The sequence below is a fragment of the Manis javanica genome, chromosome 2 (assembly GCF_040802235.1).
Source record: "Manis javanica isolate MJ-LG chromosome 2, MJ_LKY, whole genome shotgun sequence".
Lineage (NCBI taxonomy): Eukaryota > Metazoa > Chordata > Mammalia > Pholidota > Manidae > Manis > Manis javanica.
The window spans coordinates 201,817,816-201,843,504 of NC_133157.1; the positions used below are offsets into that span (position 1 = coordinate 201,817,816).

Sequence of the window (25,689 nt, forward strand, 5' to 3'; positions counted from 1 at the left end):
AGTCTACAATGTAAAGTCTCAAATGAATATGACTTGTGTTCCTGAAATTCTGATACTACTACATTTTTCACCAGCAAAGCGCAAAAATGTTCTCATCTGAAATCTTCATAAGAGTGTATATCAATGATAACTTAATAAAAAAAAATGTTCTCATCGTTCACTATTCAAAGTACATGCAAATGGCTGAGTAAAAAGAAAAGAGTGGTAAAGAAAAATATATTACATAAAAGATGAACTTCTACACTTTTTAAAATAAACTGACAATGTGTCTTTGAAAGACATCAAGAATGTTCTGTAAAGGTATGGTGGTGATACAGAGAAGAGAGACAATATAAAGAAGACGCAAGGGCTTTTCATGACACGTATTCAGATCCTTCCTTCATATTTAGTGATCATTTCCCAATATTTCCTGCATAGATTACTCCAGTGAGACTAATAAGCATGAACCTAAGCAATTTTTCTTGAACTTTTCCTGGCTCCGAAAACTCACATTTCCATTCTACCTCCCCCTTCCCCTACAAAATAAAGGATTCTCAAACTTAAATTTTTAAATTAGTGATTAAATTCTATGGATAAAAATGTCAAAATATTAACCAAATAAATGGGGGAAAAAAAGATAAAGGTAACACTGTTCTCTACTCAAAACATTAGGATTTTTATTTTGGCATTTTAATCTGTGAGACTTATAGTTGTACTATAAACTTCAGTTACAGTCATGATTCAATGCCTACCTTCTGCTTTTGGAATGGCAGGGTATATCATGTTTAAGGCTGTTTTCTTCAATTTGCAATGTATGATTAAAGGATCCATCTAATTCTTGCACTGTCACTTTAAGTGGTCCCTTTAAAAAGAAACATACTAATTCAAAGACAGTCCTAGAAAAATACCAGTATGTATTTTTATGTGTACAGGTATATATAACCAAGATATAAAATAGTACTGTACAAGATGTGTATCTGGAGGCACAGGAAGGTAATTGGTACCAAAGGAGGAGAAAAGTGGGCAAATCTGTTCTCCTGTAATCTCCATCTACAGCCTCTCTTACCTTCATTTACACTTGGTGTTTTCCTATTTTCATTCTTTGCAAACAAAATCCCATTATGAAACTTCTAACCAGCTCCCCACCCATAACCCTTCCTATTCTGAAACAGGGGAGTAAGCATTGCAACAGGCCATTTTGGAATAAACCTACCACATATTTCTGAGTTCCAGGAGATGTATAATCTTGTTTTATTTCCAATTCCAAGACATTTCGTTTTCTATTAAATGCAAAACTTCCATAAAATTTTACCACTCCACTCTGGTCTCTGAAGAATTGTAAAGGGATCTTTGCATACTGAAATGAATATATACTTAACAAAATAAATGATTCATTATGGTAGTAATAATTTTCAAATGTATTCCCACCAGTTCAAAGCTTCAGAGCACATTTCACTGTAAACCAGGTGGCATAGTATTCAAAATTCTTGTGAAAATGTTAACCCAGATTTAAACAAAATTTCTGAAACGTTAAGAAATTTGTGTTTTGAAAGAAGCAAAACCACTTTACTGGGTTATTAATGTAATAGTATTTTGAAATGAAAAATGTAAAAACTGAGAAGTTCCAAGATACTACTTAAGCTATGCCAACCTCTAACCACATTTAAAAGCAACTAAACCATTGCACTTTATGAGTAATTGCACACACCTGTCTGGTGGATTATATGCTCCCCCCACCAACAAATCTAATGCTAAAATCACACACTAAAAAGTACTAAAAATGTACGCCAAATTTTACAAATAAAAATGTTTGTATGTGTATGTATCTCAATGATCAGGTAGGTTTCTTAGAAGAAATTATTTACAGTTCTGGTTATTTTTACTATAATTTAGAAATTTAAATATTTCTTACCTCCTTTCATCCTCCAAATCCCTCTTCTTCCTCCTTTCCCTTACATATATAACCTTATTCCCTCCCCACTTTTGCTGCACTGCTATTGAAAAGGATACACCCACTGCTTTATTAAAGGCTGGATGTCTTTGCCAGAAACATTTGAGATGGATTTCAAAAACCCAGATGTGGAAACCAACATCTGACTCCACATATGTGACTGGAACTTCTGAGATGAAGCAGTACTAGCCAAACTTAACAGTTTATTGAAAACCTATAAGGATAAAAGCACCATTAAGTAAGTTTGCATAACATTAATACGCATTGTTTTTAATTCTGTACTATCCCCACTTTGCACTATAACTTTATTAGTCAATTATAAAAGACAATAATTTCACTTACTACATAGATTGCTCTAAAGATTATTATCAGTAGAAACATGCAAAAACTTAAAGCATTAAGCCAGATCACAAAACCATTCTATCTCTAAACATAATTGAATTTTAATGATCATCTGGATAAACAGTGAATATTGCACTTCTAAGAAGTACAGTAAGAATAATGTATAATATCTCTAATTTACTGTGCTATGAGCTTTACATAGAAAAATTATTTAAGATGTTGAGAGCACTCATTAAGATATATATCACTCTATAAATAGTTGACAGGCTCATTATGCTCTCTCATTTAATATTTCTGTCCTTTAAAGGCAAAGTAAAGCACAGGATTAAAGAGACAACTCTGGGGCAAATTTTAAATGCTTTTTAAAAAAGATTATTCAAAAGTTATTTTTCACTCACATCCAAGAACATTATCAATGGGAAAAAAACAGTTGGAGATTTATAATACATCTTGTTTCTACTACCTCAACTACTTAGAGCAAAACTTGCTGAAAGTATATGGCAGAATTTGGTAATAGACAAAAAAAAAAAAAATTCGTTTAGATAGGTTTGCTTTTTTCTACTGAAAACATTTCTGACTTCATCCATACTATTCTAAATAATGCTGAACATAAAATGATATGCATAAAAAGGAATAACTTTCACCCTCACATTCTAATTTTATCTTCATAATAATCTTGCACTAAGTGGGTCATGAACTGACACCTATCCTAAACCTGAGGAAAAAGAAACAAAAAGCACAGTTTACTTAGTAGGCAATCATCCAATTAGTAGCAGAACTCCAGAAATAAACCCAGATGCCCTGGTTATTCTACAAATTAGTATTCAGATTATACACATACAGATCCTTCTTTACAACTGTTAAGTTCTTAGCTTTAATACTCACTTGTAGCATAAATTCCATACTGATCCTATTTTCAATCAATCTCATTACAAGGTGAGCTTTACATTGAAACATAGTGTAGTATTCCCAGGAAAGTGTATGTGGATGCTTGATAGAAAAGTGTAGATGGGATGCTGGACTAAAAAATAAAAGTAGAGAGATTTACTTAATATAACAAACTTTAATGTTAAATAAACAATAAATTTATGGCTACATCAAAACAATACATCAAAAATCTCATGGGAATACCTTAGCAATTACCTTAGGAAGAAAGCAACAAAGACTTGGAAACATATAAAAATAAATTTAACTGGAAGAAAATTATAAAATTTTATGAAAGGACATAAAGGAAAGCTTGAATAAATGGAAACACATGCCAAGCTCCTAGTCAAGAAGACACAAAAGTGTAAATATTTCATTCCGAATTCATCAATACAATCAATGCAATACTAACTGATATCCCAAGATATCATGTGCAAAAAACACTGAAGATGGATTACATATATAAGAAAAAAACAATTATAAAAGTCCTACAAGAAAATAAAGGAAAAAATTTCTTTTCAAAATTCTGGGGTAAGAAAAATTTGCTAAGAAAAAATACACTATCTAGCAGACATAAAGAGCAGACTATGTTAAAAATTAAAAATACTGACAATGAAAGAGAGCATCAGTAAATTAAAAGAAAGGTATAGTCTAGTAGAAAATATTTGTGACATATATGAATTTAGGATGTTAACAATTTTTCACTATTTCAAGTAACAGTGAAGTGAATGTCTTCTTACACATGTGCAAGTATTACTGTATTGCAAAAACCTAGAAGAAGAATTTCTATAGGATAACATACCTAGAAGTGGACATGCTGAATCTAAAAATTATCCATTCTAAAATTTTGCTTGTTACCAACAAATTACCCTTCAAAAGTCATACCACCAAATTATACTCTCACAATCAATAAGAGTAGTCATTATGCTTCCTTGTAAACATGGCATACTGAAATTTAAATTATTTATAAATTAAATACTTGAAAAATTACTTTTATATTTTACTTATTACTTCAAAGCTTTCCATTTATAAGCCTTAGCAGTGGACAGCAATATGGAAAAGGTTACATAAATTCCAAGGTATAATAGAGTACTACATAGCACTCTTAAATGGAACAAAGTAAATTTATGTAGTCACATAGAATACTTGCCAAAATACATAGATATGGTTAATTTTTTTTTAAAGTACAGTACACATGAATGATTTACATTGAGTAAATGCCATACATTAAAATGGCCTAAAGCAATATTCCATACTTATGATCATGGTTATCTTCAAGGAGAGAAACGTGGAAGTCAGGAGTGGTTAAAGAAGGCTTTTTATTTTTTACTCCACATGCTTGTCAATTATCTTGCTTCGAATTTCTTCAAACAGCATGTATTCATGTGCTGTTTCCATACACAAATTTTAAAAATTAAACATACAATAAGAACTAAATAAATGACAGAATCAAGGTAAAAGAATTTAGTGTAAATAATATTTATACACAATGGGACTGCTCCATACTGGGGAAGTGTCATCCAACAGCAGGCAGTCAGGGGTAAGAAAGTGAAAGGAACTACTATTTATTTAGTGATACATAGTACACATGAAGATTTATTTTAATTAATCGTCATAATCAACCTGATTAAGATGTATCATCACTGTCATTTTATACATTTCAAGATACACACACACACACTGAGAAAGGTATGCAATTTTCTTAAATCACAAAAATTAATAGCAATAAACTATATTCGTCTAACTCCAAATTCCTGTGCTTTCCCAGTGATTTAATATTTTCTCAGTGACCATGATACAATAACAAAAAGGCTACTAGTTGCACAACTTCAAGTTTTTAGCCTTTGTTTTGCTTTTAGACACTTGGCAGTCTGGTTAATCCTATAGGCCGCATGTGAGAAACTTTTAAATTCACAAAACAAAGTATACAGAATTACACAGAAACCAAATATAAGGAAATACAGTTACCAAAATAAAAAAAAATTATATACCAATAAAAGTGCTAGTTTATTAATGCATTAAATAACAAGATCTAGCAATGCTCTACTGTCACAATTTTGAGGTAGTGATGAGTGCAAAGAATATTTCAAGATATCTGCTAACAATTATTATGTAACAGGAAAATACCCATGATTTCTATTTTCACAAAGCCATTTTCTATTGCCTACATTCTTAATTAAGGAAATATAAAATTTCAATTAACGGTTAGTGAAAATACAGAAAAATTTTCCCATCTAATTCAATCCATATTCCCTTAGGGTCTCCATGGAACCTAGAAATAAGATCACCTACTAGCACCATTATTTTGTTATAAGTGGCTATCTCCTTTATAGTGACTTGCTAATAAACAGAAAAGAGTAAGGGAAAGAAAGGAAGTAAGGTAAGGGAGGGAAATAAAAGGAAAGAGTAAATAAGTGTCTAGGTAGGTGACCATTCAGATAAATAGGTGTAGGTATGATATCCTGATGCTGAAATTATCTACTCAGACTTTAACAAAAATCAGTAATGCATAGCAAAATAATTGTTTCCATTACTTTTAAACTTTTATGAATATAGCATATTTCAACATCAGGAAATTAACACAGACAAGAGAAAACCTTGTATTTGTTAAGAGTCTTTAACGTTTCAGTCCATTTATAGCTATCACATACAGTGACAACAATGAAGTGACGACAGGAATAATGAGACTACTACCAGTGTTTGTGACCTCAATATCATCACAAACTATTATCACTACTCCTTTCGCCTGTGTGGGCCTCGACACAAGTAGAAGCAACCCCAAAAGAGTGATCCCGTAAGACAAGTTTCATAATATTATCTCTAGATAATAAACATACTTATCCTTCTCTTTTCCTCCACCAAATATGGGGTGTAGTAAAACTCCACCAGTTTTTAGTTCATATGCCACTATCTTGTCTAGTTCCTAAAGAAAGATATAAAAATAGGAGTCAGTGAAAATTTTTTTTCGTATCAAATTTAGAACTTAAATATGATTTCTCATTTCCTGGAACTAGAACATAAATTTCTTAAAATAAATTAAATATATTTGTAGAGTAGTTTATGTTCTCATAAACAAAATAGACTACACAGCTGGCTGAATGATAGAGCAAAAACCCTTTACTACTTTGTGACTTTAGAGCTGGCCAGTAGCCTGGCACCATTTCCTAATGGCTCTTCCTAACTTCTCTGACCTGTGTTTCAAGTTTATTTCTTCTCTGTATTTTGCTTCTGGTGGAGGCAAGTTAAAGAAAAAAAAATGGGGATAAGATTATATCAGGAATCTATCATTTTAAAACTTTTCCAGTCTTCTCAAATATGACATAGATCAAAGTAAAACAAGTTTAAGTGAAAAAAAGACAACACAATTGTGCTGGAAACTCATGACTAGTTTAAATAACATACAAGTAGTATAGGTGGTAAAAATCAAAGTGAAGTGTTAAAAAGCCAAGTTTGAATTCTGATTTTACTACTTACTAGCTTTGTTAACTTAGGCCAAATAACTTATCCTCTCTGTGACTGTTTCCTCATCTGTAAAATGGGGATAATAACAGGGTATTTAGTATTAAGATAGTTAATATTTATAAAATGTTTTTAATAGTGCCCAAAACATTGTAAATACTGTATGTTTTTCCCCTTCATTAATAGCTCCTGAAATGAAGACTGTATTCTACCAGTTATATATGTATGAATTCTTTCATAGTTTCACATGTTTGAAATCTTTTGCAATTACTTTCAGCTTACTTGAGTTTAAGTTGGGTGATGAACATATATAAAATCAGATAAGGGGAAAGGTGGAAGGGTCTACTTAACAAGGATATTAAAGATTTAAATTTTTCCACCTGAGAAAGAAGAAGCTAAACGAATGGGCTTGGCAAAATACAGATGATTTCTTTTTGGCCATATCTTTAAATTTAAAAATGTGACAATGACAGTAAACATAAACTCACTGATATAACTTGCCAGCATAAAATGTAAAGCACTTAAAATGTACAAAGCACCCTGCAGATTACACATACAATGTCTCATAATCCCCTTCATGGGGGTAGATACTACTACCACTCTCTTTATACAGATGAGGTTTGGAAAGATTAGCCAAAGTCACAAAGCTTGTAAATGTATGAGGCAGGTTGAAAAGAAATCTGACTCCAGAATCTGGCTCTAAGTCTAAACAAATATACGAAGTACAGAATTACATTAAAAATGACCACTGTAAGAAGCTGGGATGTATCTAATAGCTAAGTTGATGTTGAAGGAGCTTAAATATTATTTTCATTAGCAAAAAATGTCTTTGGAAGCCAACACTGAATGGAAACTAGATAGAACAAACCATTATTCTTTTGCAATATAGTGATTCTCACATTGCTGAGAAAAATTAGGAACTTTCAAATGACAAAAAGCATTTTACAATTATTAAAAATAAAGAACATGTGACTCAGCAATCAAAACACTAACATAATAACTTCTAATACTGACTTCTAAGTGGATAATAGATATGCTTGTACCTCTTTGATCCAGTGGCGATATTCATTAACACCAAAAGTTTTTTTCATCCAAAGTCCATAAATATAGCCTGAAATTCCCTTCAGTACCCATTCATCAGACCTAAGCAAAAAGTCAAAATATAAACTTCTTTGATCATAAAAATTCTTCAGATAAGGACAAAGGGGAGAACAAAACAAGCATAGTGTGTACTTCTCTGCCTTCTTAAAGAAAATTAAGTTCTTAACAAACTATTTGGTTTCCCACTTCTTCCGGTTGGGTTCTACTTGTCCATTACCTTCTTCCTATCTGGCTTCACCTGTAATTACAAGACTGCTCTACAGTCTTATTTCAAGTATAATGTACCTACAGTTTGTGCTGTGCTCTGGCAGTGCTGCTTCGCTGTTGTCCAACTCTGTCCATACTGCCTGCCTCTAAGGAAGTATTGCCAGAACTGTACAGCTCAATTCTTAAAAGTCCACATTTGCCAATTTCATATATAATTACCAGCAGGATTCCAAAGCCTAAAGTTCAATTACTTAATTTATTTTTGGTTTCTCAAGCGTAAGGACAATTGACAAACTGACACCATTCATTCATTTATTCATTTGTATGTTTAATCCATTCATTCACTCAAACATTTTGCCTACCATGTTTCAGGAACTATTCTTTGATAAAAGTTTCTCATTCAATTTTAGGAAAATTACAAATCAACAGACCTTACCCTCTTGTCCTCACCCCTCTAACAAGATAGAAAAAGAAACCAAGATTCACATACTAGATATAGCACAGAATGATCAAAATTATAATCTTAAGGGAGTTTCATGTATCTCTTCAAATTCAAGTTAAAAAGAAAATAAAAAGCATTCTCATCTCTCTCATCTTTTAAGTAAATTAGTACAAAGTTAAGCACTAATAGGAAAATCCTTACATCATTATCATTATTATAGAGAACCATTATTTTGCCTTAACGATTATCTTGAACATTACCAATTGCACTGAACATGAATTAGAATTCTAATGATAGTTTTCTGCAAGTTCAAGGCTTCATTTGCTCTCAAACTTCTTACCTTATTCTTATTGCAAATTGCAAAACTAACTATTCTGAATTCATGGCCAAAAATTTAGGATGAAATTTATACTCATTATTTTTGTCTGAAAAAATATATATAGGATAGTGTCTTTTAAATTAAGTATCTGCAGTTAAGACAAAGATCAGCTTACATTGCAGGAACAGAAAATAAAAATAAACTTTCCTGATTCTTCTTCTCAGTAGCTGTAAATTTTGAACTTACCAAGACATTCTGGATATGAAACATCCAAAAAACTGCTGGGCCAAGGACTGGGCTAAACACCTTCTAGTCAAAGGTGTCTCATCTATAATCATTGCACTGTGCAACAGATTTGTGCTGGAATTTAGAAAAGACAGCTAATTTTAACCAAGAAATAAGCAGTAATTAAATAAATAATCACACTTTTTTTTATTAAAGTATCACTGACATAGAATCTTCTGTTGGTTTCAAATATACAACACAACAGTTTCAACAATTACCCATATTATTGAATCCTCACCCTCTCCAGTATAGTCACTATCTATCAACGTAGGAAGATGTTACAGAACCATTAACTATATTTTCTGTGCTATACTACCATCCCCATTACCAACCTAAATTGTGAAAATAATCACACTTCTAAAATAAGGGAATATAAGTTAGACATAAAATAGGAAGACCAGAATATTCTCCCAGAGCTTTCACATCTTTCTTTTTGGGGGGAAGGAGGAAGCTGATGTGTTAATCAGAAACTGATCCTACCATGAAGAGCTCTCTAATGTTAAAAGATCTCAATAGTAAATACTAATTTTGGGGGCTCTATTATTTACTCAAATACACTTACCCAAAAGATTTTTCTAACACTTCGGAGAATGCAGGGCATTATTATTACCATTTTACAAATGAGAAAATTCAGGCCCAGAAAGGTTAAAATAATTATCTTGAGGCATAAAATCTCTAAATTTGGAACTTCTTAAGAAATAAAAGAAAGGAGGGCTATAAAAAAAAGAAAATGAAGTTCACTCTCTCTTTTTGTTTTGCAAACAAATTTCTAGTATCAGTGAATTTTTAAACAGTGCTAGGAAAAAACCTCCACTAGTTATCCATACAATAGCTTGCATGATTTCCTAAAACTGTATAAGCAAAAAAGCGACTAAAAAATATGCAAAATGCTAGTATCAGTTAATTCTGAATGAAAATAATGTGAGTCTTTAGGGTTATTTTGAAAATTTTTTATGCTTTTTCTATAGTTTCAATTTTTAAAAACATGGTATCTTGCACAAAACCAACCATAGCTAAATTAATGGGAAAAAGTTTTAAACATAGAAATAATCTGTTTTCACATCATGACCCTGATTTAGGCATTTCAAATTTAAAGAGATTAAAAAAAAAAATTTAAAGAGATACCCACCTAAAAATGCTCATAGAAGCATAAGCAGCTACTTCAACATAAGCCTCATCAATGAATACAGTCTTAAAACAGGAGTATGGGTATCGACATGTAAGAATTTCTTCATAAAATTCAAAAACTTCATGAAGATATGACGTGGTATGTTTAAGCAATGGAAGAAGTTGAGGTAAACAAAAATGAGTAACCTGAAAATAAAAAACAGGGAAGGGATATCATTAAATGAAAATGTTAACTTTAATATTTTAAATTTTCTAAGTATCTATATTATAAATAAAGTTTCTTCATATAAATCCTTTTTTTTCTTTTTAACAAATTCATGGCACTGAAATAAAATATGGGTGTGAAATTAGGGTTATTTTTACTGACTATGTTCACAAATATTCATTGAACTTAAAAATTAAATTCATGATGAAATATAAGTCTGTGAAATGTTTAGATCCAATGAAAATATAATTTTGGTTCCTAATCAAACTTTCTTCTGCATATGCATACAAAACAAAAATAATTTAAATTTCTAAGACTTAGTGCAAATCCTCCTTTGACTCACAGATATCTAATTTTGTGACTATTGCACCTGTCACAGTACTACACTAATAGTTATAAATTTTAATCATACTACCTTCATTACACGTAACAAACCATTACTGTAGTCCTCCTCTAACATCTCAACTACATATTTAATGATGAAGAGCTTATGCAGGAGATAATAAGAAATGCCAGCAATAAAAACAGTAATTCTGATTTTCTTACTATGTTAACATCCCACCTTGGACATAGCCACTCAAATATCACACACCATCTCATCCTATTTTACAATTACATGCCAAATAAGTAGCATTAACAATGACAAAAATTACTCTGAGTAGAATGACCCAGTAAGTTTTCACACAGGAGGCTGAATTTAGGTAGTCTTCTGAATTGGACACAAGTTTGATAGGTAAGGAAATGTAAAGTGGACATCCAGAGTCAAAGAAACAAGTACAATACGGTCAGAAAAATCTAAGTAAATTATATTGAATATAAAATTGATAAATCAGAAAGCAATGGGAAAAAAGCTAAAAGGGAAAATCAGGATCAAATTCTAAAAGATCTTGAAAGATATGTTAAAGAGTTCCAATTACTATAGGGTTGTAGAGGCAAGGAAAGTTTTTAATGTATGATAAAAATTATTCTTCTCACACCACTATATAAAAACAGATTACAGATCACCATAAATGAATGGTAAGCATCTATGTATTATTAATGGTCAGCGTTCAAACTGCACCATGATTAGCACTCTTCTTTGTACACAAATAAAAAATAACATACAACTCATCCAAAAAAAGATTCACTTTTAGAAAAACCTACATGATAGCAAATTTACGGATAATGCAGTAAAACTATATGAAACAGAAAAGGACTAAGTTATGGCTTCTAAGTATTCAAGAAAATATTTCTTGACTGTCATTTACCTTTCTCCCATCCAATAGCTCAGAGTAGGAAAAAAAAATTCTTCCAAAATACAAAGTAAGTAGAAAACATAGGCAAAAATCTCTTGAACATAATAAGTTTGAGCCATTTTTTCCCTGGATACATCTCCTTGGGCAAGGAAAGTAAAATAAAAAATTAACAAGTGGGACCATATCAAACTAAAAAGCTTCTGTATAGCAAAGGACACCATCAGCAGAACAAAAAGGCAACCTATATAGTAAGGAGAATATATTCATAAATGATTTATCTGATAAGGGGTTAACATGCAAAATATATGAAGAGTAAATATAATTTAAAGTCATAGTCGAGAGAGCAAAAGCAAAACCATTCATAAAATATCTCTAATCTTCTATGAGTGATTTTTTTAATTTTGTGAATTTCAGGAAAGCAAATATAAAAAGACTGAGAAACTTAATAACAATCTAACTGTGGTTGCCCTCTATTTTTGCCCAAAGAACTGAAAGAAATGCTAAGATATACATGGTCATAATATAAACCTTTTATTTAAAAAGAAATAAATCCAACTAAAATTGAAACAACGAAGAACTAAGAATAAAAAAAAAAAGAGATCCATTCAAATGTTACTTTAAGCACGTACAAAAGTCAGGAGGGTCAATAAAGAATGAGTCACTTTGTAACCACCAGAAATCTCATGCTTGGATAGCACTATTGGCCTATCAATTGACATAAGATCTGTGGCAAGACATGAGATGGGAGGAAACTGAGAGAAGCCTTGATGACAAAAGTCTAACCCTGCCTCAGCCTTTTCTCTTTTCTTTTGTACATGTTGAACTGAGAACAAACTCGCTCTTTAATTTTGAAACTGCAGTATTTCAGATTCCATCATGGGACTATAACATTTATAATGTTGAACATTAAGATGACATTAACACAAATTAGCTACAGAAATCAACTTATACTCTAATCAAGGTATACTTGAAGATCTTCTGGAATACAAAGCCCTCTGTTGAAAAAAATGTTAAATTTTAGTATGACAACATTTTAAAAAGAACTCACTCATTCAAAATTTTACATCATTAAATATATCAGATAAGGAAACCTTTTCTCTCTAGTGATATTCTTAATAGTTAAAGAAAGGTTAAGAAAAACTTGGTTACGAAAAACTTATCTGGAGAGAAAGGGTAAGAGTACAGAGAGGAGCAAGAAGCTATGACTTACCTCATGCATATACGGATCTACAAGTATTTCAAAAGGTCCAATGGCCAAGGAGATATTTGAGGCAGCTGTTGGGATGGTAAGCATGTAATGGAAGGTCTTCTTCCTCATATCATGAGTATACACTGTCTCCACCAAATCTCCATTGGAAACAGCCACCATTGCAGCATCTACTGTAAATTCCAATTTCCATGTACATAATTCAGAATATGAATCAACACATGGGAACCAAAATCTAGAGAAAAGATCAACAGTACAGAAATGCATTGAAGTATAATCTACATTTATTTTCCCCACTTCTAAGTTATTTTAACATTTGTAGAATACAAACAAAAAGAAACTTAAGCTATTTGCACACTGAAGCTTTTTACTGTGCAACTTGAAAGAATTTGACTAAAACAGAAATCCATCTCCAAATATTATTTGTAATATTAAGAAAATATATCATGTGGTACTGCCAGTTCAAACCCTAAAAAGATAAACAATTCTGCAGTTTCCCATTTTTAAAATAAAAATAATTTTCATTTGTATATTCACCATTAGTCAGTTTTTATCTAGCATTTTCAGCAAAAAAAACTTATAATAAGGTTTTAAAAATACAATATTCAGAACCTATTCGTAAGTCAGGAAACTGCATTTTCAAGTATGTGATGTACTGTATAAATTCAAACAGTGCTGGTAGAGGCAGAAATAAAAATTCTGTCTGAGTATAACACACAGAAGACAAGGAGTGACTCTATAGCATCTTACTAGACTGATGGACAGTGACAATGGAATGTGGGGGAGGGACTCAATAATATGGGTGAATGTAGTAACCACGTTGTTGCTCATGTGAAACCTTCATAAGATTGTATATTAATGATACCTTACTAAAATAAATAAATAAATAGAAAATTTGTTTGACCTTGCTATCAATTCAGGATAGTTTATGTTACGTGCCAGGGTCTATACTTAGTACTAAAACACATACAAGGCATCATCCCTTGTGTGGAGGAGTTAATAATCTGAGGGTTATTATAGTAACCTGAGTAAAGTACACATATTACAAGATATTTTAATAACATGTAGTTAACTATAGAGATGAGAATGAATAATTACACACAACAACGAAGGTAAATCTCATTGCCGTAGTGTTGAACAAAAAAGCCAGATATAAAAAGCATAATGCATATGCTTTTTTTAACATCAAGTTCAAAACAGGTGCTGTCAAGGATGGTATTTTAGAAATCAGGATAGTGCTTACACTTAGGCAGGAGGATATCAGGTGAGGAAGTAGCAAATGAAAATGGAAGGGGGGTGGGGCTCTGTCATGTTAACATTCTTTTTTGTGACGTGACTTTGTTTTACATGGATTTGTTTGTTTACATGGAAACAAACAAATGGATTATATGGTTTGTTTACTTGTGAAAATTTACTGAACTTCTATTTACAATTTTTGTAATTTTCTGTAAGATGTCGTTTTCAACATGAAGTTAAAAAAAAACAAAAACTGAGATTATATTAGTATGGTAGACCTGAAAAGGAAAGAGAAGAGGGAAGACACAGGATTAAGGAGGAATGACTAATGAAACAAGATTAGGAAGATGTAGAAATGTGAGACACTTACACTTCCCATCTTACCCTAAATACAAATATTGCATATACACAGAAAAAAATGCAACTGAAAAATGAGATTAACTGAAACATATAAGAATTAATAATCTACCTTGTGGAATTTTGATACCCACAAGAGAAAACATGAGCACCTCTCTCTGCCATACTTCCCTCTACACTGGGTACCACAAAATGAAGACCTCCTTTTGGCTGATCCAAAGAAAAGTTGATGTGTATCTTTAGGACCTTTAATTCTGCAACAAATAAATACACACATATATCACTGTATAAATACATAATTAAGTAACAGTGGTCTGTATACTAAGGGCAAAGACTTACACTGAACACAAAATGGGAATCAAAGACTTAAGTTTTACATGGAAAACCATACTTAACTTAGTTTAGGCTTTCACCATCTCTCTGCTTGTATGAACTCATTAGTCAGCCTCCACTGGTATCCTTACTTTCACTCAATTCTAGTCACTGCCAGCTATGTTCTCCAAAAATATAACTCTGCTCATGCCATATCCTCCTCTTAACACTTCTGACAATGCTATACTGTACTGCCTAGAGAGTTCAAAACTATCATACAGGACACTTAAGGCCTTCCAGATTCAACTCAATACTTGTCAAGTTTGTTCTCTTCTCACATTCCCCCCTAGATTGTTACCTTAGTTGCCTTCAGGGAGCAAAAGGAGCTGGGGGTAGAGAGTATGGAAGGACTACCCAAGCATTTACATTAGGTATTATTTATTATCTTATGTTTGATTTCTACATAATAAATGTATTGCTTTCATAATAAGATTGAAAGATGTTTCTTTTAATTTCCCACAAAACATTACAACCACATGGGCTATCTCCAATCCCTAAACATGCACCGATCACTTTCCATGCCTGTCCCCTAAGTTGGGCAACTCCCACCCCTGCAAAAAATTCCATCCCACGAACAAAAACACGATAAAAAAAAAAAACAGAACCAAAACAAAGTTTTTTACTCTTCATTATCTTGGTTATTTTTTATAAGGTTAAATAATGCATAATTATTATAATGGCTATAACTTCATATAAAAAGAAAATAAACTTTAAAATAGTAAGGCAGAGTATGCTTAAAAGTATGCAGAGGTGGGCATTAGGAACCCTATGATCTAGCCTTGACTCTACTACTAATTAGTGACCTTTAGCATGCTCCTACTCTTCTCTTTGAAGTTCAGATTACTTTTCTGCAAAAGGGAGGAATTGAACCATACAATATTTTACGATCCTTCCTGCTATAAAATGCTATAATTCTAAATTGACCTGATATTGCATAGATTCTCAAATTGTAACAAATTGTTTCATCCATCTCATTTTTCTTTGGTAACTTTCATTTAAAAAAAAACAGTGAAATGAGTTGCTTTTGCTCAAAGCCCTTGACTGCTATTTTCCTGTTAGCCAGTAATCCTCAAGAAAAAAAGAGTTCCAACACTTTTATACTTCAACTGATAAACTTACAATTTTGATATCATTAATTTACATGTAAAAGTTTCTGGTCACTGCATCTAGCATGATTTTATTATGCAATCATATATTTTCATATTTTACCATCAACATGTTTCCATAACTCTGATGGAACCTTAATGCAAAGTTCTCCATTTCCTGCATCAGGATCTACAGCACTAACTGCAGCTGCATAAGCATTGGAAAAATAATTGAGATTTCTCCTAGAAAAAAAGAAGAGTCAACCTTAATAAGCCATGTATATCACCAAACACTTTCTTAAATGAATGCACCATTTGTAAACATTGTATTTTACATAATTAAGAATGCTTCTTGTAACTGTTGCTCTTCTCACCAAGACAAAAACTATTAAACTATAAATACAATTGATCCACTCTCCAATGCTATATGATTATTACTGGCATACCTCAGAGATATTGTGGGTTAAATTACAGACCAAGGAAATAAAGTGTGTCATATAAAAGTTATGTTTACACTATATACTGTGGTGTATTAAGTGTGCAATAATAGCATTATGTCTTAAAAAAAAACCTAACTTTAAAATACTTTATTGCTAAAAAATGCTAACCATCAACTGAGCTTTCAGAAAGTCATACTCTTTTTCCTGGTGGAAGATCTTCCCTCCATGTTATGGCTGCTGACTCATCAGGCTGGTGTTGCTGAAGGTCAGAGTGGTTGTCGCATTTTCTCAAAATAAAACAACGGTGAAGGTTGTTACACTGATTGACTCTTTCACAAATGATTTGTCTGTAGCATGAGATGCTGTTATATAGTATTTTTTACCCTTAGTAGAATATAATTTCTGACTCCTCAAAAACTTAACCACTAGTAGCCGCTGTTGACTGGAAGCCTTATCAAAAACACGAACAACTGATTAACACATATTTTCAATGTCATATATATATTATATACTATATTCTTACAATAAAGTAAGCTAGAGAAAAGAAAATGTTTTTTCAAACTGTCAAAAATATTCGGTTATCCAATATATTTATTGAAAAAAATCTGCACATATATGGACTTGCACAAGTTTAAACACATATTGTTCAAAGATCAACTGTGTGTGTGTTTATCTACACACACACATACACACACACATACAGACTTTCCTTGACTTACAGTGGGGTTATGTCTCAAATTCACCATAAGTTGAAAACATAGGTTGAAAATATATTTAATACACCTAATGTACTAAAAATTACAGCTTAGCCTGACCTACCTTAAACATGCTCAGAACACTTACATTAGGCTACAAGTGGGCAAAATCACCAAACACAAAGCCTATTCTATAACAGTGTTGAGTTATCTCATGCAGTTTATTGAATATTGTACTGAATATGAAAAGCAGAATGGTTGTATGGGTTTAGAATGGTATTTATCAGTTGTTTAACCTCATGATCAGGTGGTTGACAGGGAGCTGCCCAGCATTATAGGAGTATTGTACTGCATATTACTAGCCCAGGAGAAGACCAAACTTCAAGGTATGATTTCTTCTGAACAAATACTACTTTTGCACCATTGTGAAGTCAAAAAATCCTAAGTCTGACTATCGCAAATTGGGGACCATCTGTACACAAATGACATTTCTTCACTGAAATCAGTTGAAGAAATAAGGAAGAAATGAAAGGAAGGGGAAAAAAAGGAAAGGAATGGCAAGAGCAAGAAAACAAGGTGAAAGAAACACCACTATGAACCATACATACTCTTGTTGTTGTGCACCTTTATGTCTATCCTCTTGCCATTAGATGAATCCATACGGTCAAGTTAGTGGCATTTCACTAGCTTAATAATTTTTTTAACCTAGTTAAAAGTTTAAAATGCTCTACAGAGTGATTTATAGGAAAAATAAAATGGGAAAAGACATTCAAGAAAACATTAAAGTTACTTGACAGAGGCCATTCCTCCCCATCAACATCCTCCATTAATTAGGAAGGACATATTAACTAGACTCATAACAACTACACAACATAAGTTCTAGAAGTGGTTAAACAGATTTCTCAATAATTTTAACAATTTATTTCTGTTTAATAAATATGTAAAATGAAAGGTATAAAAACTCCAGGACTGTAATAAAAAAAATAAACCTTTTTTGAATACCACCTACTTCTTAAAAAATTATCATATAGTAAAAGTGACTTTTTTTCCTTTGGTATGTACATAACTCTGTAAGTTTTAACACATATATAACCATGACCAGAATCAGGATACAGAATAGTTTCATCATCCCAAAAAGTCCCTTGTGCTAAGTCTTACATCAATTAAATGGAATCACACAGAATGCAACCTTGTGAGACAGGCTTGTCTCATTCAGTATGTCTTTGATATTTAGCTAAGGTGTTACATGCATCAACAGTTTATTCCTTGTATCATGAATAATACTCCATTGTATAGACTGTGCCACAGATTTGTATAGATTATTGTTTTTATCATTCACCCACTGAAGGACACCTGACTGTTTTCAGCCTTTGGCTATCACAATTAAAATTGCCATAAACAACTACTCATGGAATTTAACTTTCATTTCTGTAGTACAAATACCTAAGAGTGGTACTGCTGAGTTATATGGTAAATATATGTTTAGATTTATAAGAATCTGCCAAACTGTCTTCCAGAATGGCTATGCTATTCTGCATTCCCTCCAGCAATATAAAAGCACAAGTTCTCCACATCCTTGCTGGCACTTAGTTAACATACCATACAAGACTACTTTGTACATCTATGGATTTTAATTTATTTCCAATAATATTTCAAAAACGTGAAATCTGAAAGCTGAAAAACTTGACATTTTCCCCCAGTTATCTGTGAAATTCAAAATTAAAACATAATCATTACACAAAAGGCCAAATTAAAACATTATGTATTAGGCTACTCAGTTTTTTTAATGAGAAATTATTCTCAATCTCATTTCCTAAGAAAAGGTAAAGTGGTCCAAATAAAATGGTGAGTCATAAATGGAATCTACTGGGAAATGAGTTTTTAGGAACAGTCTCACGGTTTGGATTTCAGTGTTTCCTTTCATAACACAAATCAAGTATGTTTCACTTCATAATAACCTCATAAAAGCCAAAAATTACAGGGCAAGATTATAATAAATTTTTTCAATTTTCAGAATAATGACTGCAAAATATTAATGTGCCCCTGCCCCATAGCCACCACCATCTCCAGCCCCTCTTCAAGGAAACAAAGCTTAAACACTAGTACTGCTGCGCAGGATACTGAAAAACTATCAAATGAAGGGTAATCAAAATCATTTTCTCCCATAACCTACATAAACATCCATGTTATACTAAAATAATCTGTTAATTACCTGTCAAATAAACATGTGCTGCTTAAAACTATAGGTGCAGATTCTGCAAAACTTAAGATTCAATTACTTGTAAACTTATTCCCTATTTTTAAAAAATTTCATGTATGCAAAATATACATTAGGAAAGTATATATACTCTAAGTATACAGCCCAATGAGTTTTCACAAAACCAAAGTAGCCAGCATGCAGACCAAGATCAGAACTTTACCAGCTTCCTAAAAGTCCTCTTGTGCCCTCTTGTAATTACTATCGAAGCCCTCTTTCCCAATAAAGGTAACCTATATTCTCACATCTAATGTGATAGGTTAACAACTTAATATACATACTTTTGTGTCTGATTTATTTTGCTCAACATTAAGTTTTGAGATCCATCCATATGACTGTATGTATTTGTTGGTCTTCCATTATCATTACTATTTAGAATTCCAACAGTGTAAGAATATACAAAATCTATCTTTCACCATTGATGAATCAGGTAATTTCCAGTTTTGATTACTACAAATGCTGCTGCAAACATTTAGGTACATGTATTTTTTTAATTGAAGTATCATTGATAATTTTGTACATACTTTTTGATGAACATAATGAACATGACTCTGTTGGGTATATACCAGAGTGAAACTGCCAGTCATAGAGTATGTACATATTCAGCCTAAATCTACATTTCTATTAGCAGTGTTTGGGAGTTTGAGTTATTCTATATCCTTGTTAACACTCCATTTTTCTTGTTTTTAGTTTTAATATTTAATATATAGAAAGCAAAATAAACTAACCAACAGAAATACTCATTTTCCAGAAATTGAACCAATACCAAAATTAATAAAGATGACTTTTTAAAAATAATCAGAACATTTGCTATATTACCATGAAACAATATTGCTTAGACAAAACTCTATCTTAACAGGTTTTTGTATGCAAAAACCTAGGGGATTTCACTGATTATAAGCTCAAGCTTGAGCTAACTACTTAAAGTAGCCATTTGTGAAAGGCTCATGAATTTCAAGCTACTAGAAATACTGAATATAGATAAGGACAAAACAGTCTACTGCTATGCATTTGTTAGTCCAAAGGGAAAGAACTTTATGTAGTTCTAGGATTACCGCACTTAAGAAAATACAATGCTAAACCAGAGAGTATTCATAGGTGTGCAAAGAGAATGGTAAGAAATTTAGAAAGCATTTTCGATGAGAAATGGTTGAGTATTGAGATTCTGCAGACCGGGAAAAGAAACCTTAAGGGAAAACAATACTTAATTAAGATAAGTTCATAAATATTACAGCAAACAGAACGTAGCTTGATGTAATAAAGAACTTACTAGTCTTTAGAAGTAACAAGAGGGGTGCATTAAAATATACTGTGCTCTCTAAAGGCAAAAGCATTCAAGCAGAAGGTGGAATAGTACAGGTAAAGTTCCAGTTGAAGTTTTGACTAGATAAATGCTAATGTTCCCCCAACTATGACAATTTAATCCCAAACTATATTAAAACAACTGGCAGTGAGGCATTGTGGCTGATACAACATATAAGTACCCATATTACTTAAACATAATCAATAAGGAAATCAACCACTTTACTGTTCTATATTAGTAAAAAAATAGTATTTAAAGCCTCTGTATATAAGTCTGTATAAAAAATAGGACCTAGAAAATACATTTTTAATGCCAATTTTTAAAAATCAACTCTAATAAAAATCACTCTAATCACTCAACAGCTACTTAATTTATATCTTAAGATAGCTTCATTTTTACTGCCACTCCTCAGACAGGAGATAGGAATTAAAGTATATAGCAATCCAGGCACACTTGAAGAAGGAAGAACAATCCCAAATGAATAGTCTAACATCACAATTATTAAAACTGGAAAAAGAAGAACAAATGAAGCCTAAAGTCAGCAGAAGGAGGGACATAATAAAGATCAGAGAAGAAATAAACAAAATTGAGAAGAATAAAAAAATAGCAAAAATCAACGAAACCAAGAGCTGGTTCTTTGAGAAAATAAACAAAATAGATAAGCCTCTAGCCCAACTTATTAAGAGAAAAAGAGAGTCAACACAAATCAACATAATCAGAAATGAGAATGGAAAAATCACGACAGACTCCACAGAAATACAAAGAATTATTAAAGACTACTATGAAAACCTATATGCCAACAAGCTGGAAAACCTAGAAGAAATGGACAACTTCCTAGAAAAATACAACCTCCCAAGACTGACCAAGGAAGAAACACAAAAGTTAAACAAACCAATTACAAGCAAAGAAATTGAAACAGTAATCAAAAAACTACCCAAGAACGGACGGATTTACCTCGGAATTTTATCAGACACACAGAGAAGACATAATACCCATTCTCCTTAAAGTGTTCCACAAAATAGAAGAAGAGGGAATACTCCCAAACTCATTCTATGAAGCCAACATCACCCTAATACCAAAACCAGGCAAAGACCCCACCAAAAAAGAAAATTACAGACCAATATCCCTGATGAACGTAGATGCAAAAATACTCAATAAAATATTAGCAAACAGAATTCAACAGTATATCAAAAGGATCATACACCATGACCAAGTGGGGTTCATCCCAGGGATGCAAGGATGGTACAACATTCGAAAATCCATCAACATCATCCACCACATCAACAAAAAGAAAGACAAAAACCACATGATCATCTCCATAGATGCTGAAAAAGCATTTGACAAAATTCAACATCCATTCATGATAAAAACTCTCAGCAAAATGGGAATAGAGGGCAAGTACCTCAACATAATAAAGGCCATATATGATAAACCCACAGCCAGCATTATACTGAACAGCGAGAAGCTGAAAGCATTTCCACTGAGATCGGGAACCAGACAGGGATGCCCACTCTACTGTTATTTAACATAGTACTGGAGGTCCTAGCCACGGCAATCAGACAAAACAAAGAAATACAAGGAATCCAGATTGGTAAAGAAGAAGTTAAACTGTCACTATTTGCAGATGATATGATACTGTACATAAAAAACCCTAAAGACTCCACTCCAAAACTACTAGAACTGATATCGGAATACAGCAAAGTTGCAGGATACAAAATCAACACACAGAAATCTGTAGCTTTCCTATACACTAACAACGAATCAATAGAAAGAGAAATCAGGAAAACAATTCCATTCACCATTGCATCAAAAAGAATAAAATACCTAGGAATAAACCTAACCAAGGAAGTGAAACAAGTCACTCTTAAGAGAAATTAAAGGGGACACTAATAAATGGAAACTCATCCCATGCTCATGGCTAGGAAGAATTAATATCGTCAAAATGGCCATCCTGCCGAAAGCAATATACAAATTTGATGCAATCCCTCTCAAATTACCAGCAACATTCTTCAATGAATTGGAACAAATAATTCAAAAATTCATATGGAAACACCAAAGACCCCGAATGTAATAAAGAACTTACTAGTCTTTAGAAGTAACAAGAGGGGTGCATTAAAATATACTGGACCATTGTCTAACCCCATATACAAAGGTAAACTAAATGGATCAAAGACCTGAATGTAAGTCACGAAACCATTAAACTCTTGGAAAAAAACATAGGCTTAGACATAAACATGAGTGATCTCTTCTTGAACATATCTCCCCGGGCAAGGAAAACAACAGCAAAAAATGAGCAAGTGGGACTACATTAAGCTGAAAAGCTTCTGTACAGCGAAAGACACCATCAATAGAACAAAAAGGAACCCTACAGTATGGGAGAATATATTTGAAAATGACAGATCTGATAAAGGCTTGACGTCCAGAATATATAAAGAGCTCACACGCCTCAACAAACAAAAAACAAATAACCCAATTAAAAAATGGGCAGAGGAACTGAACAGAAAGTTCTCCAAAAAAGAAATACAGATGGCCAAGAGACACATGAAAAGATGCTCCACATCGCTAATTATCAGAGAAATGCAAATTAAAACTACAATGAGGTATCACCTCACACCAGTAAGGATAGCTGCCATCCAAAAGACAAACAACAACAAATGTTGGCGAGGCTGTGGAGAAAGGGGAACCCTCCTACACTGCTGGTGGGAATGTAAATTAGTTCAACCATTGTGGAAAGCAGTATGGAGGTGCATCAAAATGCTCAAAACAGACCTACCATTTGACCCAGGAATTCCACTCCTAGGAATTTACCCTAAGAACGCAGCAATCAAGTTTGAGAAAGACAGATGCACTCCTATGTTTATCGCAGCACTATTTACAATAGCCAAGAATTGGAAGCAACCTAAATGTCCATCTGTAGATGAATGGATAAAGAAGATGTGGTACATATACACAATGGAATACTACTCAGCCATAAGAAGTGGAAAAATCCAACCATTTGCAGCAACATGGATGGAGCTGGAGAGTATTATGCTCAGTGAAATAAGCCAAGCGGAGAAAGAGAAATACCAAATGATTTCACTCATCTGAGGAGTATAGGAACAAAGGAAAAACTGAAGGAACAAAACAGCAGCAGAATTACAGAACCCAAAAATGGACTAACAGGTACCAAAGGGAAAGGAACTGGGGAGGATGGGTGGGCAGGGAGGGATAAAGGGGGGGAAGAAGAAGGGGGGTATTAAGATTAGCATGCATGGGGGGGAGGGAGAAAGGAGGAGGGTGGGCTGCACAACACAGAGAGGGACAAGTAGTGACTCTACAACATTTTGCTAAGCTGATGGACAGTAACCGTAATGTGGTTGTTAGGGGGGACCTGATATAAGGGGAGAGGCATAGTAAACACATAGTATTCTTCAGGTAAGTGTAGATTAAAAATTTAAAAAAAAAAAAAAAAAAAAAAAGAAAGAAAGAAAGAAAAGGGGGATTACTCCTTAACAGGATAAAACTATTGGTAAATCAAAGATCAACGCATGCTTTAAATATCCTTAATGTTGATCACTTAAAGGGTGTCAGATGATCAGCTATGGAGGTACTCTTTTCTGATAATATTCCTTTCTCTTAATTAAAAAAAAAAAAAAAAAAGCAGTTACTGTGTGCTGACCTCCAATGAGTTCTGCACAGTGGTATAGAGGGCATGTCAAAGTGTGGGCAAAGGGTCTGTTTGTCTCTACGCAGAAGATCAAGGCCTAGCTTGGATACCCAGAAAATGAACTAAGATACGATATGAGGAGGAGCTTCCGGCATCAGCACTCTCTGGAGGACTCGTGCCGGGGGATGATCATCAAAAAGCCTCCACAGGGATCCGGACGATGCTGCGGTTGTGGCTGCATCCAGCCCACCGTCTCCTGGACTTGCCATAAGAAGGAGGAGGGAGATGTCTAGGCTGGCATGTGCATACAGTGAGACAACGAATTTGACTGGATCTGTACTGTTGGAACTCAACCAGGAGTTAGGGGTGCAAGTTGTAGCACCCCAAAATCTCATCACTATAGACTATCTATGGTTAAAAGAACATATGGGATGTGAACAGATCCCAGAAATGGGCTGCTTTAATTTGTCTGATGGTTCAAGTACAGTTGGAAAATATCCATCATATCATAGATAAATTTTCACAAATGCCTAACTGGTAATTATAGATTTGCTTTGTTTATGTCACCGTATTCCTATTATGTCAATATGTGTGTGCAAATTAGTTAGTAGTTTAAAACCTATACATACTTAAGGTACTATACAAGAAGATATGTCAAAGAAATAATCAATCCTCCCAAGTTTCCTTCATATGCTACATCTATAGCTTTTCTTCTTCCTTCCTAATTACAAACTTTAAATAGAATTCGTGCCTCATATCGAATTTACCGAGTATCATAATAAACTAATATTTGGAACTTTGGAAAGTTGAGACTTTTCAAGCAAAACAAGAAAAGGTCTTCTCAAAGTGGCAAAAGCTTATCTAGAGAAAGGAAAGAAGGAAAGAGAAATGTCAACCACTCTAGGCTACCCATCCCGGAAACAGTTTCTCCGGCAAAATCCATGTTTATTTTATTCTAATAGAGAAATATAAGCCAAAAAAGGAAAAAAAAAAAAAAGAGAAAGAGAGAAAAAGAGAAGTCTTACAGATGTTAACATAACAAATAGGGTTTTTAATTGCTAGTACAGGTAATTAAACAACTCAGCGAATATTTATTTGGATAAAAGAGAAAGAAATACATTTTAGACTCTTATCTAAATGTTTCCCTTCCTTATATTCCCCTGCAGTTCAATGGTGCTGAATCTCAACCAAGGTAAGCACACTCCTTCCATTAAAAATAGGAGGGCCCAGCACCTTTAAAAGAAATAAGAAGAAAATGTGATGAAGTAGCGTATTACTTCTTTGCATGTTCAGACTCCTTTTATGTATTAAAGATCAAATTTTACCACTGAATTTTAAGTAAATTTTCTATTTCAAAACTGCTATACCTTATTTATATTGCAGTTTTAGTGGAAATTCCATTTGTTCATTAAGAAAGTTACTTTAGAATCAAGAAAGGTAAGAGAAGTATCTACAGACATGCTGAAGACCTTAGTTATCTGCCTTTCTTAAAGTTCTCTTAACAAATGTCATCC

General features: G+C 32.9%; 1 protein-coding gene across 9 annotated transcripts in view; it reads right to left on the bottom strand.

The window, feature by feature from the left end:
• Positions 1-25,689, bottom strand: part of TAF2 (TATA-box binding protein associated factor 2) — a 132,835-nt gene that overhangs the window by 89,437 nt on the left and 17,709 nt on the right. For 6 of the 9 annotated variants that reach the window (XR_012128389.1, XR_012128388.1, XM_073230011.1 and 3 more), the window contains exons 4-14: positions 15,959-16,077; positions 14,490-14,631; positions 12,788-13,019; positions 10,139-10,323; positions 8,971-9,084; positions 7,699-7,798; positions 6,034-6,119; positions 3,158-3,293; positions 1,990-2,144; positions 1,193-1,307; positions 732-841 (exon numbers count right to left, since the gene is read on the bottom strand). Coding sequence is in view for 7 of the 9 variants with exons in the window: in XM_073230011.1 (XP_073086112.1) it covers positions 732-841; positions 1,193-1,307; positions 1,990-2,144; positions 3,158-3,293; positions 6,034-6,119; positions 7,699-7,798; positions 8,971-9,084; positions 10,139-10,323; positions 12,788-13,019; positions 14,490-14,631; positions 15,959-16,077 (1,494 nt within the window). In the remaining 2 variants the exon portion in view is untranslated. Of the gene's footprint in view, positions 1-731; positions 842-1,192; positions 1,308-1,989; positions 2,145-3,157; positions 3,294-6,033; positions 6,120-7,698; positions 7,799-8,970; positions 9,085-10,138; positions 10,324-12,787; positions 13,020-14,489; positions 14,632-15,958; positions 16,078-16,442; positions 20,958-25,689 lie in introns of those variants that run through there. The other 3 variants (XM_073230013.1, XM_073230012.1, XM_037010862.2) reach the window with 3 other exon arrangements.